General features: G+C 46.7%; 1 protein-coding gene across 5 annotated transcripts in view; it reads right to left on the minus strand.

The window, feature by feature from the left end:
* Positions 1–1244: 1244 nt before the first annotated feature.
* Positions 1245–16586, minus strand: part of Il16 (interleukin 16) — a 96864-nt gene continuing 81522 nt past the window's right edge. For all 5 annotated transcript variants that reach the window (XM_029479675.1, XM_021168624.2, XM_029479674.1 and 2 more), the window contains 7 exons: positions 13452–13596; positions 10043–11126; positions 9056–9224; positions 6946–7047; positions 4552–4810; positions 4074–4196; positions 1245–2310 (listed from right to left, as the gene is read on the minus strand). In XM_029479675.1, coding sequence (XP_029335535.1) covers positions 2123–2310; positions 4074–4196; positions 4552–4810; positions 6946–7047; positions 9056–9224; positions 10043–11126; positions 13452–13596 — 2070 coding nt within the window. In that variant the 3' untranslated portion in view covers positions 1245–2122. The remainder of the gene's footprint in view (positions 2311–4073; positions 4197–4551; positions 4811–6945; positions 7048–9055; positions 9225–10042; positions 11127–13451; positions 13597–16586) is intronic.

Here is a 16586-nt window from a genome sequence, read left to right on the forward strand (position 1 = left end):
TCTCTCTCTCTCTCTCTCTCTCTCTCTCTCTCTCTCTCTCTCTCTCTCTCTCTCTCTCTCTCTCTCTCTGGTTTTGTCTCCATATTAAGCTTACTCACTTGCTGTACCATTATTTAGGATGTGATCCACCTTGGGATTTTTGAGACCAGCTTTCTCATTGGCCTTAGACTCACCAAATAGGCTAGATTGGATGACCAACAAATTCCAGGGACCAGCACCTTTCCACTTCCCCAGGTCTGGAATTACACGTTGAATGCCACTGCATCTGGTTCTTTTCTTTTTTTTTTTTCTTCTCTTCTCTTCTTTTCTTTTCTTTTTGTTTGGTTGGTTGCTTGGTTGGTTTTATTTATGTTTTCTTCTTGTCTCTGGAGATGAAGTTCAGGTGACCATGCTTGCATGGCAAGCATTTTACTTACTGACAGCTGTTCCCCCAGCTCCATATCTTTTCCTGTTAGATCAAATGTACCTTCTATTAAACCTGATAGATTGATATAAATGGTATCTTGAGTTCCTCATTTACTTGTCTGCTATAGGACAGAACTCAGAGTGAACTGGAGAAGCAAACATGTCAGCTCCAGTAACATGCTGTCATTTTTCAGAGTAAGTGAGACCAAGCTAGCCAAGAAGAGTCACTGAAGGGCTTTACCTGAAGAGAGGATCCAGCTGGGGTCTCTGAGTCCACTTCCAGCAAATATTTCTGGCTTCCAATTATGGAGAAGCCAGCAAGTTATATATAGTAGCAAGCTTCCATTGGCAAGGCCCTAAAATAAATGGGCTCTGGTGTTTTATCTGTGACCCTTGCCAGGCCTTCCCGTGTCATCTGTATTTCATGGAATGACTGAGGATCTGAACCCCTGGCCCAGACCTGGTGAAAGCTATATCTGCTGTGGATAATTGAGAGTCACAGTAAGTTGCCCTGAGTTTGGCTATCAGCTGTTCAGAAATGACCAAAGCAAATATACTGGCCATGCACATACTGCAAAATGCTAAGCAGTTGTTTGTTTGTTTGTTTGTTTGTTTGTTTTTATTCTCTGATGTGCCATGTTTTCAATCTCCTGGGCCTGCTCCTGTCACTGAAGGAATGACTAAACCTCTGCCCTTCCGCATCCTAGCCTGACAAGCTGTTTATTGTTCTGAGGCTCAGTACCCTCCAATGCATTGGTGCAGGACTGCCATTGGTGAAGTGGCTGTGATCACCAATAACTATCATTTAATACCAAGCAGGGTGCCTGACACGTGACAGATAGGTCATTAGTAATAATTTTATTTTATGCTCTCGTACCCATCCTGGTTCATCCTATAGACATACCTGTCCACACCTTAACTCACACTGCACTCCTCTGTCTTCTGGTTCCACTCCTCCTAGGCTCTCGACCCAACCGAAAAGTCTTCTCCGTGTTTGAAAGTGTTCTTCATGGCAGGCAGCATCTCACAGAGCTGTTTCTAACAACTTATCCCCTGTCCTTAAACCCAGGCAGGTGTTTGCCTGCTCTTGGTAGAAGTGTGACAGGAGCAATGTTATGAGTCTTCAAAGGCAGAACATTTAAAAGATGCACCCTTACCTGACTGTGGTGTGGCCGGGCAGTGTGGTGCAGAATCCGCATGGTGCAGAAGCACCAGCCGTGAAGAGACTTCCCCAGTCATCAGCCAGCACCTCTGGGGAGAGCCACAAGCAGTGACCCTTCACAGGACCCCAGCCCAGCCTTGACTTGCTCTAGCTGATAGTAAGGAGCTCCCCTCCAAGACGTGAGATGCATGAGAGAAAAAAAAAAAAGCGCTGCCATGGGTTGGCTTTCATAGTCCCTAGGGGATTTCCAAATCAGGCCATTTGTTTCTTGGGAAACTGCAATACAACCATTTTATTACGGCACCAGGGTATTATCACTAAGCTGTCTATATACAGTTGGCGTGGTTTGTAACAGCCACCTCTGTGTGACTCTGTCCTGACATTTGGAACAGCCCTCTTGATGGGCACTGTGCCAGGAGGTCCAAACCTGAGCAGCAGCTACCAGAAGCACACCTGGGCTTTTCCCAGCCTGGGTGAGGTGGGCAGCAGAGACCCTGAGAATCAGTGATTACTGGAGCTTCCAGCTCCTGCTTTATCTTAGCATTGGCCGCCTGCCTATGAGTCTGCAGAAGCTGTTGTCTGCTTGCACTGGAGGCTGGTCCTTCTGATGACTATAGTGACAGGTCCATCAGGCAATGTCTTGATGACATTCCAGGCTTCAAACCGGGTAAGACCTTGCACAGCAGTGCCAGCGAGCTGCAAGATCTCATCCCCTGGCTGCACCGTCTCACCCTGTTCTGTCCCTATAATGAAGAAGATGACAGGTCAGCTTGGGCTTTGTGGGTAACAGGAACAATAAAAGACACTTTCTGGGGAATCAGGGAAGTTCACAAGTGGATAGCACACCCATCTTTGGGAGCTTGTGAGGGATTCTAAAGTGAAGCATTTCACAGGATGGTAACACACAGTGGCCACCAGGAACATCTCTCTGGGGCATAGAAAGCTAGACTAGACAAGCCAATCCATGCTGTTTTTAAGTGAGGAAATGGCAGGCAGTCCCAAGCCAGAGCCTGATTAGAGACTTCCATAATTCCTAGAGAACCCCTGGGGTTCTGGGTCCTCCCTGAACCTCTCTATTGACTCTCTGATTCACGTTGACAATCTGCTTCTAGTGACATCATTGGCAACAGGTGGGAAGAGGTGTGAGCTGCTGAGACATTTGTGAAGCAATCTTCACACGGCTTTTGGCTTCAAACAGCCTGGGAAGAACTCTGTATCCACTCGGAAAGACCTAACCCTGCATGCACTCATAACCGTGCACGGTGCCCACTCTGTCACAGATGCATATAGAAATCACAAAATCTTCTTTTACTGTTTATATTGAAGGGAACTCCCTAACACACACACCCAATACACACACACCATTTTCGACACCATAGCCTTAACCAATAGTGAATAACAGTATAGAATAATAATGAAAAATAGTTCAGGCTATTGAGCAATGCAGTGGATGTTGTGCTGGTGTTCTGCACCCATGGCAGCATTCCTTGGGGTACACAATAATAGATTCCCTTTTCACAGCATGGAAACCAAAGACAGAGACCCTTACTCAGAGCTTGAAAGTGGCTAGTCGTAGGATCTCAGTTTGAACTCTGTCTTGCAGGCTCTGGCATCCACATCCCATGGCGCCACGCCTGCCTATGGCTGGAGGCTCATTCCCATGTGTTGCACATGGGCCCACAATAGTGAAGTGACTTGCCACTCTGCATCGCAAACTTAACATGAGAACCCAGGTCTTGCAGCTGTGCCTTTGTGCACATCCCTGTTCCCTTGCCTAAGGCTTCCAACTAAGAAGTGGCAAGGTGTATTTGCATGATATATTTGCATGGTAGCTACAAGGCATTCATAATTTTCTCAGGAAATCCATATCCAGCTGACTCACATGTCATTATTGGGCAGCCCTATCCATGACGGATAAGACATCAAATGGAAAATAAACACAAGAATGGATGAATCCAGGGCTAGGGTAAATCTAGCCAGGCTATCAGACAAACACCAGCCTCTGGCTTTACTCAGTGCATCCTGGATCATTTGGTTGGTTCCAGACATACTCACTCATATAACCCAGGCTAACTGTTTATTGACTTCACTCTGTAGCCAAGGGTGACCTCGAGCTCCTGGTTATCTTGTCTTCGCCTCAGTCCTATCATAGCTGTATCATGTTTAAGTACATTGCATGGGAACAGTATTGATCTCTCCCAGTGCATCTTTTGGTGCCTTTCAACTCAGGTGAGGGCCTTACTCACCTCTTCCTAACCTTGGTCCTGCCAAGCTGAACCAAGCCCAGAGCTCAGTCATGGGAGAGGACCCAACAAAAAGAGAAGTTAGGGCAGGGCTGAAAAGGGGCACAAGGTCACAAAAGCAGAACTGAACACACAGGAATCAACACGTGACTCAAGAGAGTGTGGGAACCCACCATGGCCCAAAAGGTTCTTGGTTTGGGAGGTGTTTGCTGCATAGTCACAAGTGGAGAGAATGTACAGAAGGAAAAAAAAAAGGAGCCTACCTTTGAAAATCCTGTTTATGGTAAGAGGCTTGTCACCATGCAGGGAGCCCTTTCCTCCCTCCAGGCTGAAGCCCAGCCCTGCAGAGGTCTTCTCCAGTGTCACTGTGTAGACAGCGGCCTCCTCTGCAGAGGAAAGCACATGGGCTTGGTCAGTGGTGTGCTTCTCTCTCAGGCCCAGCTGCCCAGGCTGATGCTGGCTGCTTAACTACACACACACACACACACACCACAGACATATACACAGAGAGAGACACGCAAACACACACACACACACAGACACCACAGATACACAGGCACACACTCATGTGGAAACAGACTCACATCTCTGCAGTGCACCAAGCATGCTAGGAAGGTATGGTGTGGGAGCCACACATTACCACACAGTGCCGCCAAGCATGGATCTAAGAGGCCAAAGACAGAACGCGCCTCAAAAGGCGCATCTCCCCACACCAGCCCCCACTGCACTGGGAACGCTTACTAGATTCTACAGAAATGTCACTGGCTGCTGAAGCTGAGGCTGCGGAGTCAGTAGAGGAGTTCAGGTCACGAGTGGCCTCCACAGTTGCCCTCCTGGTGACAATCACAGCTTGCCTTGGGTCCCGAGCTTGGCGAAGGATAGCTAGGGCATCATTGTGGGTAGCGCCCTTGAGAGATTTGCCATTGATGGAAAGAACCTCGTTGCCTTTCTGAATTGTGCCTTCCTGGGAAGCCAGCCCATTTGGAAACACTCTGTGAACCTGAACAAGACCAAGGAGTCAGGAGCCACAAACCACCCGATTCAGATCCCTATTTGTGCTGGCAGGGCTGGCAGAGGCTTCTGAGACAGGTATCCAACTAACCCCCCAGAGGAGGTTAGGCCAAAGACAACACAGACTGAATACATCTCAAGGCAGAGCAACTGGACAGGGCCAGCATCCCTCCCTTTCCTTCTCTAGTCAGGGCAGAGACCACCAACAGTGATGGCCAGTGAGTACTCAGCACTCTTCCCACACAATACCCTTGACCTCTCCTATAACCCCAGCCACTCCCCGGGAACATCTTCTGCCTTACCTACACTAGAGCACATTTCTGAGGATGGTTTCCTGGGAAAACTGACTCTGGGACTTATGGAGGGATATTTATAAGAACAGGTTTCTAAGATCAAAGAAATTTGGTGGCATGCAAAGTTTAAAGAAAAGCTCCAAAAATGTTCATTGTTTAGAGAGGCTAGCAATCCTACAGTGCCAGTTTACATCTTGGTTCACTGAGTAAGCAGTGTAATAACATGGTGACTCCCAATTGCATTTCAGGAGAGCTAATCCCTTCCGGAGAGATGTTCATGCCCCATTTCCTACTGGAAGTACTTGAGGTACACTATCCTAGGCTGCCTTGGCATCCTTATTCTCTAGCTGGTCCCTCTTTCCTTTCTGCATGATGCGCAGGATTAAAAACCGTCTTACAGTCAGAAAGACAGCTCAGTGAGGAAAGGTGCTTTGCCATCTCACCTGAGGCCTGAGTTTGATTCCCAGATCCACGCCACATGAATATCCTGGATTATGAACTCAGGGGGGCCAGAAACCATGTGAGTCAGCCACCGGTGACCAGAAGCTATGGGCAGTGACAGTAGCCCATTCTGGTCAGATCGACTAGGCCAGATATGACTAGGAGTCTAGAGAAAGATGCTTAGAATAGAGGTCTGCTCACCTCCCTGGGCTCTCCCAGACTCTAGGGCCTGAAAAACAGGGGACTAGGCATAGGTTCTGCAGACTGGGTGAACACTGTGGTACGTGTAGCCTGCACATTGCACAGGAAGGTCTTCTACTCCTTGGCTGGATCCTACTGAGCTCAGCTAACCAACAAGTCAGTTGAACATTTGAACATTCCCAGTTATCAGTTGTCCACTTGAACAATTCTTCAAGTAGGTAAAAGGAGGATAGCCCCCTCCTTTCAATAGTTTCCCTTTCATGGGTTCCTCTTTACATAGTGTGGGAAAGTCTACATTCTAAGACTAGAGGTTTCTAAAAATGCCCTGTGACCATAAACTGGACCTATCTAAATCCTTGTGACTGCCATGGTCTTAATTTCCAGAGGTAATTATGTGATACTGTACCAAAGCTGTCCCCAATTCACCCAGGTGTATAGACACATACGTGTGTTCTCAGCAGCATATATGTGCACATACATGTGAGAGCCATAGGGGACAATCTCAGCTGTCACAGCTTAGGCACCCACCATTCCTTTTGTTTAAGACATGGCCTCTCACTAGCCTAGCACTTGCCAAGTAGGCTAGGCTGGCTGACCATCCAGCCCTGGGAATCTGCCTGTCTTTGCTTCCCCAGCTCTGGGGTTACAGATGCATGCGCAGCTTTGCTTGAACGTGAATTCCAGGCATCAAACTGAACTTCCCATGCTTGCAAGGCAAGTGCTTTATTGGCTGAGCTATCTCCCTGATCCTGATCTCCATTTTTAATATATCCTCTACATACTCTCAAAATTACAGAGATGAGGGCTTTAAGCTGTGCTAACTTGCTGATCAGATGTTATGATGTAGAACATGTGCGTGCACACACGTGTGCATGTGTGCACATACTCACAATGTTTTTTGATTCTCCACGTGCATTTCCTGTTTGCGTTGGTGTACTGAGGCTGCTCTGGGTGCACAGAGACCTTCTTTGTTAAAGGCATATAATTCCGAGGGGTTAAATGCAGATCTTAGAGGAGCCCATAGTGTACCTCTTGAGAAGGATGGTCACAATAACTTTCCTTTACACCTCCTGTCCTGACCCCTGCCCAGTGGCCTGGTGTTCCCCTGCACAAGACCCCTTCCAGGCAAGTCTTCTGACCCCCAGCAACCCCACACTGGCTCCAACGTGCCCATCCCTGGGCCACTCACCGTGATCACCTTGTTTTCTAGATCTGCCCCTCCTGCCAAGCTGAATCCAAGGCCAGCACCTTCTTCCTTGTGTAAGATGGTGACATGAATGCTGTCTAATTGCTGTGGACGAAAATACATACATTCACACAGTACTGCAGCAACGTGAACAGTTTAACACATGCTTTAACACCACACTGGTTTGTTTTATTAAACACCAGCTGGGCCAGTACTACCACCTCCTCAGACTTCAGTTTCATAGCACAGGAATTACAAGAAGCTTATGAGGGTAAACAAATGTATGTAAAACAGCAAGCCCAGCTCTCTTCTGCTCCTACTCACCCACTCACACCCCCACTTCCCACAGACTGGGCTGCACACTGCAAAGTCAGCTAGAGAGCCCTGCAGGCTGGAAGATGCCGCTTTCCCATGGCATTCTGAGACAAGAGCTGGTGCTAGGCTTTGGGTCAACCTCTCAGAGGTCAGCGCTGTTTCACAGGTGCTGGCTGCTCCTTCTTCCATGGCATAGCAGCAGTAAAGGGCCCAGTTCTCATCTCGCTCTGTCACACATGCAGTACAAATGTGAAACAGGCACAAACAGAAACTCCCAGTCAGGATCCAGGACAACTTTCTTACACTCTCCAAAGGCAGAGGCTCCCATTCTACTCTCAAGCTGAATCCTGGAGCTCCAGTGACCACAGCAGCGATGGAGGTCACATACATGGGCAAGGTGGACAGGCATGAGTGAAAGGTAATAGAGGGCAGGCCAAACACATCTGCATAACTAGGATCGGCTACCTCAGAGGAAGGCAATCCTGCCACTACTGGCTCATTCCCTTTAAACAAAACACTCAGAAATATCAGGACTTATGACAACCAAGCACTTTAAAAGATCCAGTAAATTTTATTTTCAGGCCCATAGCTCTTGGGCCACTAGTTTGTATATGGCACTAGGAAATAAAAACATGGCAAAGCAGGTCATTGGCTGTGAGCTACCAGAGTCCCTGACTTGCAGGTCTTTTTCAATCTCTTAATATGGAGATCCCAGGTCAGAGGAGGGACCAGAGTGTGAAGGTCCCATCAACCCACACTGACCCACTTATATCAGATTATTTGGAGTTGTAGTGTGTGTGTGTGTGTGTGTGTGTGTTTTATTTCTCCTGTGAGTGGTTGCCATACTAGAAACAAAATCTTCTTACTGACCCTTTAGATAGGCAGCTCTGAACTTGAAGTTTTCCTTCCAGCATATTATTTTTATTGACTCAGGCCCTGGGGACCAATGGCTCATGCAGGCTACAAGTGATTAGTGAGACCCTGGGTTGAGAAACCACAGCCCCAAGGTACTGTGGGTTCATCAGACTTTACTACCACACCTTTGACCTTGGAAGGGCAACTGTAATTCTTCCAATAAAAATGGACTCCTTGCTTCCTAATCTTCATTATCCCAGTTCAAGTACAGGGTACAGAGCCTAAGAGGTTTCCAGAGAGTGAGATCCACAAAGCCACCTCCTGACTGCTGGCTCCAGCTCTGGCTGGGCCATTTCCTCGCTGCACACCATTGGCTGAGCTCAGCAACTACATGGGAAGTGGAGCTTTCAGGATGATGTGGCTGAGGCACACAGGCCCTCCTGAGCTCACCTTGAGGTGGGCAGAGGAAATAACCAAAGCATCTATGCTGTTCACCACTGGAAGTGCTACACCATGTGGGTTCTCCCTCTGGACACTCATGCCAGGTCAGCAGCCCATGAGATGTTGGCATAGCACTGGGCATGACCTTAGAGTCAGAGCACCCTGGCTCTGTGACCATGGATCTTCCTTCTCAGCCATAAAATGGCAAAGGATGCCAGGACAAGGAGCCTGGCCATGTCCCTCCAAAACACACACACACACACACACACACACACACAAACACTTCCCATCCCAGCTAAAATCAGGTGTTAACACTTGCTATGTCAAGTGACATGGTGTGTACCTCTACCACTGACAGGACAAAACCTGTCCTGATGCCAGCCAACACCATAACAAACCTTAAGCTACAAACCGTAAACTTCTTTAGCTACTTCCCCTCTGGCTTAGCTAAGCTAACAAACAACAGCCCTTGTCCCTACAGATGTGCATGCAGGAAACCTACCTTCAATGTTGCTTCATCTAGAACTCTCACTTCCTCAATGAGTTTTTCCAGTTCTTCTGCACTCAGCAAGGAGATAACGGACTGGCCGGCCTGAGAAGAACAGTGGTTCCTGTCCTCGGTTTCCCCGGGCTCTGTGAGACCTTCTGAATATTCTCTCAGCTCTGAAAGGCTTTCACAAGCAGAGATAACACGGTGTGAAAAACAAGATTCTTTTGGGGTATTTTGTTTTTCTGGTTTGTTTGGTTTGGTTTGGTTTGGTTTGGCTTTTGGTTTTGTTTTTTTTTTCAAGACAGGGTTTCTCTGTTGCAAGATTTTTTATCGACTCCATCCTGCCAGGGGCTCTGTTAGCTACATGCTATTTGGGAACTCTGTTATGACATATCCACTCTCAGCAGCACAAACAATAAATAAATCACAGCTGATTCAAGAGGGAATACCCAGACCCAGACCCGCAGCAGAAGACCTTGGATTCCCTACTAACCCTCACAAAAATTAAGCTGGTCTCACCCACCTCCTGACTTTACCTAAAGAGGGAGGCAGGTGTACAAGCCAGGACTCCGCTCATAGAGTTAGAGGCTGAGCTAAAACAGAACTAAATGTCCTACTCACTGCCCAGGTCCTGGGCCCATGTGAAGATCAAGACAGACTCTTACTGGAGAGCATTCCCTAGCCTCACCCAGAGCTCCTTAAGATAAAGGTGAATTTTTCATTAGCCTCCTGTATCTTTGTGAGCAGATTACCAAGAGCCTGGGCATATCCCCCACTTCTCATCCCAGCCAAGGTCGGCTATTATGTAAACTACTTCTTAACATGGAAGACAGAACTCCAGTGCACATGTGTACACACACATGCACACAGATCCACATGCACACACACATGAGATAAAATGATCTTTTTAACCAGTGCATCTGAGAAATGTTTAAATGCTATATAATATAAAATAGAAAAATGGGGACAGAGAAGATCAAGCAGGGCACAGACACTCACTTGAGAGAGAACCCTGTGTCAGAGGCCATGGCTTCACCAAAACCCTCTGCAGCTGAGCTGTTGTTGCAAGGTGACTTTGGAGACACCCTCTCCTTGGGGATGCAGGTGATCTGGCCATAAGAGACTGAAGATGGAAGGCACAGCAGGGATTTCATGACAGCCGATGATAGCTGGCTGCTGATGGAGTAAAGCTTACTGGCCTTTTCATCCAACAGCTTTGTCTCACAGGACTGGGTCCTGGTCAGGGGGAAGCTCCGTGCCCGCTGACTTGGCATCTTGAGACCTGGTCCTTGAGTATCCTCGGATTGTGTAGTCAACAGTCTCAAGAGAGGGTCTGGAGACAAAGCTTTTGTGCTGGGTCGCTGACCTGGGGGAGGAGACTCGGGCAAACCTGGGTCCCTGACTTCTGAGGAGTTAGGGAAGGTTGTGGACATAGACTCTACCTCTGTCTGTCTGTGCTTAGCCGTTACTGTAGCCCCTTGACCCAGGAGACCAGAAAATCGTCCTCCATCTTGCTTTCCTGGAAATTTGGTGGTCTCCCCAGAGCTGGGCTGCAGGCTCAGTCTCTGGACTCCTCTTTCTGGCAATTGTGAGGAGCCAAAGTTTTCAAAGGAGCTGATTCTCTGCCTGATGGAGGAGGAGGCCTGAGACTGTGGCCCTGGTGGGTCCCTAAAAACTGGTGTTGGCTGAATGGCTGAGGCTACTTCCGTGGGTCTTCTGGGGTCTGGGACACGATTCCTCAGACCTTTCAAGCTCTGCCGAAACCAAGCTGGCTTTGGGGCTACTGGAGGCCCCTTCTTCACAGTGCTGCCATCTGCTGACTTGTAAACTCTGGGAGCACCATTGGCAATGTCCATTTTTGACAGGCCTCCCTCTGGACGGCCCTGTGTCCCATCCTCTTCACCAAGGCTGGTGTTGGGCTGTAGTGGCATATGGCTATGGTTCTCACTCATGATGGGGCTAAATAAGTTTTTGATACAGTCGGAAATTCTAACCCAAGGGTCTTCAGCAGTAGTATCAAAGCTATAGTCCATCCGCGCCTGCCTCTTCAGCAGTGGGTGTTTTCCTGGGGATGCTGGAGTCTCTGGCGGGCAGAAACAAAGCCAAACCTGAGCATTATACTCTATTGGGATATTTTCTCCTAAATTCAAGTTACAGTGCTGAAGAGCTCAGGAGCAGAAACAGTGAACAGAGTGGGTGCTGGCTTCAAGGGATGACACCTAACTGGGGTACCAACAGGCAAAACTGGAGAAACAGAGGAGAGTGACATGGGCCATCTAAACATCCTAGAACTAGATGTGTTCCTGGGAAATATCTGCTCTTATCATTTGATAAGAGAGGACTCTAGCAGTCAAGATGGATGAGGAGCCACAGTTGTCAGAGTCAGGCAAGAGCACATGTCTTCTGACTGTTCATTCTAATGTCCTCTCCACTGTCTAAAGTAAGTCACACAGATAACGTACCAAATAATAATAATAATAATAAAGTGAAAACAATTCTTTTGCCTTTTAAACTCACTCCACAAGTCTCAAGTTGGTCATCATATTTGATTTGGACTATCTATGCAATTCAAAAGCAAGAAGAATGGGCATGCCTACTGGGTAGGGTGTATACAGCTTACTGGGGCCCACTCGTTTCATAGGCACGGCTCATAGCTATGGACTTGCCCATTTTTTGAAGTCACAAGGTGTGATACTCTGTCCATACTCAGGTAATTGACCAGCTTGCTTGAAAAATAAGTCTTTCTCAATCAAAAAAGTTGATGAAACTGTTCCAGGGAGAGAAAGGCTGTGGCACTGACTTTGAACTTTGGCTACACATAGGACTAGAGGAGCCCTTTCTCAGTTCTGAGTTGATATATCTGAGCTGTAGCCTGGGCAACAGGGATTTGGTAAGGCCCACAAGGAGTTTCATCATCCACTTATGTCCATGATGTTCTCAGGCTGCCATATCTAAGAGGCAGCCTGGCAGAAGCTCTCTCAGAATAAGATAACACTAAACTGACATCTACCTGCATGAGTGGGGGAGACTCAGCACCCAACTCCCTTCCTGAGGAACAGGGGAGGTTGGCACATGAGCCCTAACAGACAAGAGGAAAGTCACTGGGCTGTTCTCTGTGTTCACCATGCCTCATCCTTCTCTACGTACAACTAGGCTGCTTGGACTTCATGTTTCGGAGACAGTTTTCATATGAGAATGCACCCTTGTTTGAAGAATATTGCTTCCTCCTATGTCCTGTCACACGGCCTAGCCTCAAGGGAAGTAGAACTCTGCTGCTACCAAAGAGGACCCTTGCATGATCATGGAGGCCTGGGTAAGTACTACTGACTATGGGACTTCAGCAAGGAAGTCTGGTCCTCTCAGCCTGCCTCTACATTTACAACGTGTTCAGCTATAAGGGGCTTATGTGGTAAGAATGGAAGAGTCCAAAGCTCTACAGGCAAGTCCTCTGCAAACTAGGATGTGTCCTCAATCAGATGACTAAGAGAAGGGAGGGTGGTCAGGTGGAGTCTCCCTTGGTGGGGCACCTCTCTGGGTGAGAAGTCTAGATCATTCATTCATAGTGCCCTTAACTCTCCAGAGGCCTTCCCATGCATGGGGAATATGGTTAGTAGCCTCCCTATTTACTCTTTTGCGACACTGGGAGCTCCTTAGGTCGGGAACGGGTCTGTGGCACCCCTTCCTCCTTCATCCCTGGCAGCAAGCACAGCCTCACCTACCTACCATTCACCATGTGCTAGCAGCAGTATATCACATATTAGGATTCTATGTGGTCTTAAATATTTGCTCACTAGTGAATGAGCTGACAAAGGCAAAGCTGATTGCCCAGAATCACAATTAACAATGGGTGAACCCGGGATCCTCTGTTCTTTCTAGTAAGCTGTTAAATAACCAAGATACCAGGTTGTATTTACTGAAGTACCACTTGGAACTACCCTTGCTATCCACCTCCTCGCCATGGTGACCACTGCTTCGGCTTTTCCCATGCTACACTCTCAGATTTGAGCATAATGCATGAAGTGTGCTGTCTTACTGACACCCACTTAAAAGCAGTTGCTCAAGGTAGCTGGACTATTGAAACCTTTGGGCATCTGTCCATGTAGACCCTCAGGAATTGCTTCATTACTACCACCACCACCACCACCACCACCACCACCACCACCACCACCACCACCCCAGAATCACTGCTTCAACCAGGAAGCATATCTATCACTCTAAAGAACACTTCCACTGTCCTCTTGCCCCTGCACCCAGGACACCTCACTGTCCACCAACCCCAGTCACAGGCTGTGTCCACTGTTTCCATGCAAAACACTGACCTCAGACCAAACTCTAGCACCTACTTGATCCATAGAGCTTTCTCCAGAAAGAAAATCTTTCTTTCTGGAAAATCCTTACGGCGGCTCACCTGGGCTGGCATTCCTCCTTGGCTCTCCTTCTGTAGAGGATGAAGTCTGAGTGCTGGCTGCAGGTCCTGGGCAGCAGGCAGCGGTGCAGGGGGCTCTCCCTGCAGTGTCTTCCTGTAGCAACAGTGGCAGCAGCTCTCTGGTTTCCTGTGGTGTAAACAGGAAGCCAGACTGTGTCAAAACGGTAGTCTACAGCTGTGAGAAGGCAAGGCACTCTTTGATTAGGACTTGAAAGTGAGTATTAAGACACCTTTAGCGGGAAATTCCCAGCAGTCATGAGAAAGGGGTCTCTTCCCTCCTGGGATGTTGCTGTACAGCTAGTCCCTCTTAGATGTTCCAGGTGTCCCTAAGCTTCCAATGACCTGTTGTATACCATGCATCATAGACACGGAAAGTTACCGGCTGTCTGTGATGGGCACAAGAGCTGGGGATAACAAATGTGCCAGCACAACTTTGCTTAAAATAGCATGTTGGAAAACTATCTGACCCCAGGAGGTACACACAGGGGCCAAGGGAACTGTCTTCTAGTGTTGCCTAAGTTAAGACCTAAGCCCACTCAAAAGAAAAGCACGTCCATTGCATACCTCACTGGTTTTAAGTTCTTTAAATTACATTCTTCATTTGTTTAGTTATTGTATTTACAGCACAAACCTAAGCATCAGAGGACAATGTGTAGAAATCACTCCTTTCCCTCTACCACATGAGGACTGAACTCAGATCATCAAGCTTAGCAACAAGCTCTATTACCCACTGAGCCTTCCTGCCAGCCCCAATTTTTATTTTGTTTGAGGCAAGGTCTTAGGTATCCTAAACTAGCTTCAAGCTATCTGTGTAGTTAAAAATATCCCAGGGGCATGAATTCAGACCATGTGCCACCATACTGTTTTATATAGTGTTGGAAGTCAAATCCAGGCTTCTGTTCTACTAGAAAAAAAAAACCATTCTACCAACTGAGCTCCACACTGAGATTCTCAAGCTTAGTGCCAAGTCAGCACCCAACTTCTGGCTTCCCTCTGCAGCACCTAGGGTGACACCATACATTTATTGAAGTTTCTTTCTCTATGAGGAGGGCTGCTGTCTCAAAATTCTCCTTAAAACAGCCCTATGAGGAGCTGGACCAAATACCAAGTATCCACCTACTATTTAGGTAGAGTTACCACAAAGCCAGAGTGAGCTTCAGGAGCAAGAGGCCCAGAGTCAGCAGAGGGCACACTGAACCTCAGTAGCACAGAAGGCTTGCTAGAGAAATGCTTTGCATCTGGTTCTAGAGCAAAGCTGAGACTTCCCTAGGCAACCATGCATGACATCAAGCATAGTGTCCTCTAGAAGAAAAGGCAAAGCCAGGGCCCCATACAAATGATGCTTCTGATGTATGCGTGTGTGGAAGAGAAATATTTTACTGTGCTGGGGTGGCTCTCAAGTCCTGCCCATTCGGGAGTCACCTCTGTGAGGTGACTGCCATCCATATCCACAGATTGTTGGATAATTTTAGAGAAGCATACCCAATGCCATCAAACCATCTTGGAAAAGACTTTAGTATATGTCTGTGATGGTTTGATTGAAAATGGCCTCCAAGGCTCATATATTTGAATTCTTGTTCCCCAGTTGGTGCAATTGTTTAGGAAGGACTAGGAGGTGTGGCCTTGTTCGAGGAAGTATATCACTGGAGGTGGGCTTTGAAGTTTCAAAAGCCCACACCATTCCAACCAACCCTCCTCTACTGCATTGTTGTCTCAACATGTAAGCTCTCAGCTACTGTTCCAGCACCAGGCCTGCTTAATGACATTCTCCTCGCCATTATGGTCATGGACTCTGACCCTTTGTAATTGTAAGCCTAATAAGCTCTTTGTTCTCTATAAGCTGCCTTGAGTGTGGTGTCTCTTTACAATAATAGAAAAGTAACTAAAGCAATATCTGTGTGTCTGTCTCACTTTTCTTTTTTTAAATGAACTTTTGTTTTGTTTTGATTAAAAAAAAAATTTACAAAGAAATAAAAAAAATCACACTCTAGAATTAACCAGACCCAAAGGCTATACAACTCATATACAATTCGAATTAGGATTTGAAATGAAAGCTGTGAAGCTTCATATTAAATTTTACATTTCCAGGGTCAGATATAATCTATGTACTTATTTGCCACTCAAAGCAGAAAAATCCACGATCACATGATCACTAAAACTTTCCATCCCCTTTCCAACTTGTTCTCATCCCCTGCATAAAGTCCTTCCTTGTCCCCTTATACTCAGCTTTCCTTTTTCTGTCTTTGTGTGAAATATCAACACATTTGTTCACATGTGTACATATAGTATTGGCTAAATCCAACATACTCTCATATAAACATGTGCTTTATTTCCGAGACTCTATGGCTTGGGTTAATAGTATACATTCTAAGTCATCTGTTTCCCTGAAAAGACTTTTTTCTGATTTTTTTTATTTAACTTTTCTTTAGAGCAGAGAAATATTCCATTTTGTGGATATCCTTCTCTTCTCTTCTCTTCTCTTCTCTTCTCTTCTCTTCTCTTCTCTTCTCTTCTCTTCTCTTCTCTTCCTTTTTCTCTCTCTTTTCTTCCTCATGTGTACTTGTATGTATGTGTGCTTGTTCCTGTGAGTATATGGGTGTAGAGGCCAAAGGGACTTTCAGGTGTTGTTCCTCAGAAACTACATACCTGTGTTTTGAGATGGTCACTCTCTGGTTCAGAGTGCCCCAAATAGGCAAAGCTGGCTGGCTACAAGCCCCAGGGATTTGCCTGCCTCTGCCTCTCCATGTTGGTCTCATGATGTTGTTTTTGATGTGGGTTCTTGGACTGAGCTCAGGAACTTACAGTTCTCTGGAGCTCCTTTATTGATTAGTTGTCTTCTCAGAACCCATGTTTTACCTTTTAATAACACCTCTTATGTTGCATTATCTTTGGAAAAGGTCTTTTAAATTAATCCCAAACTTAATTTGATTTCTACACAAAATTTATTCAGGCAAATGTTCCCTGGCTCAGCACTTGGTGAATGAGGGGAGATGGGGGAGGTAAGGCAAGAGGATGAGAGATGGAGACTAATCAGAGAATACAAAATTATTTTCTTAAATGTGAGTGTTTTTGGGTTTTTTTTGTTTGTTTGTTTTTTTTGTTTTTTTTGTTTTTTTT

The sequence above is a fragment of the Mus caroli genome, chromosome 7, assembly GCF_900094665.2.
Source record: "Mus caroli chromosome 7, CAROLI_EIJ_v1.1, whole genome shotgun sequence".
Lineage (NCBI taxonomy): Eukaryota > Metazoa > Chordata > Mammalia > Rodentia > Muridae > Mus > Mus caroli.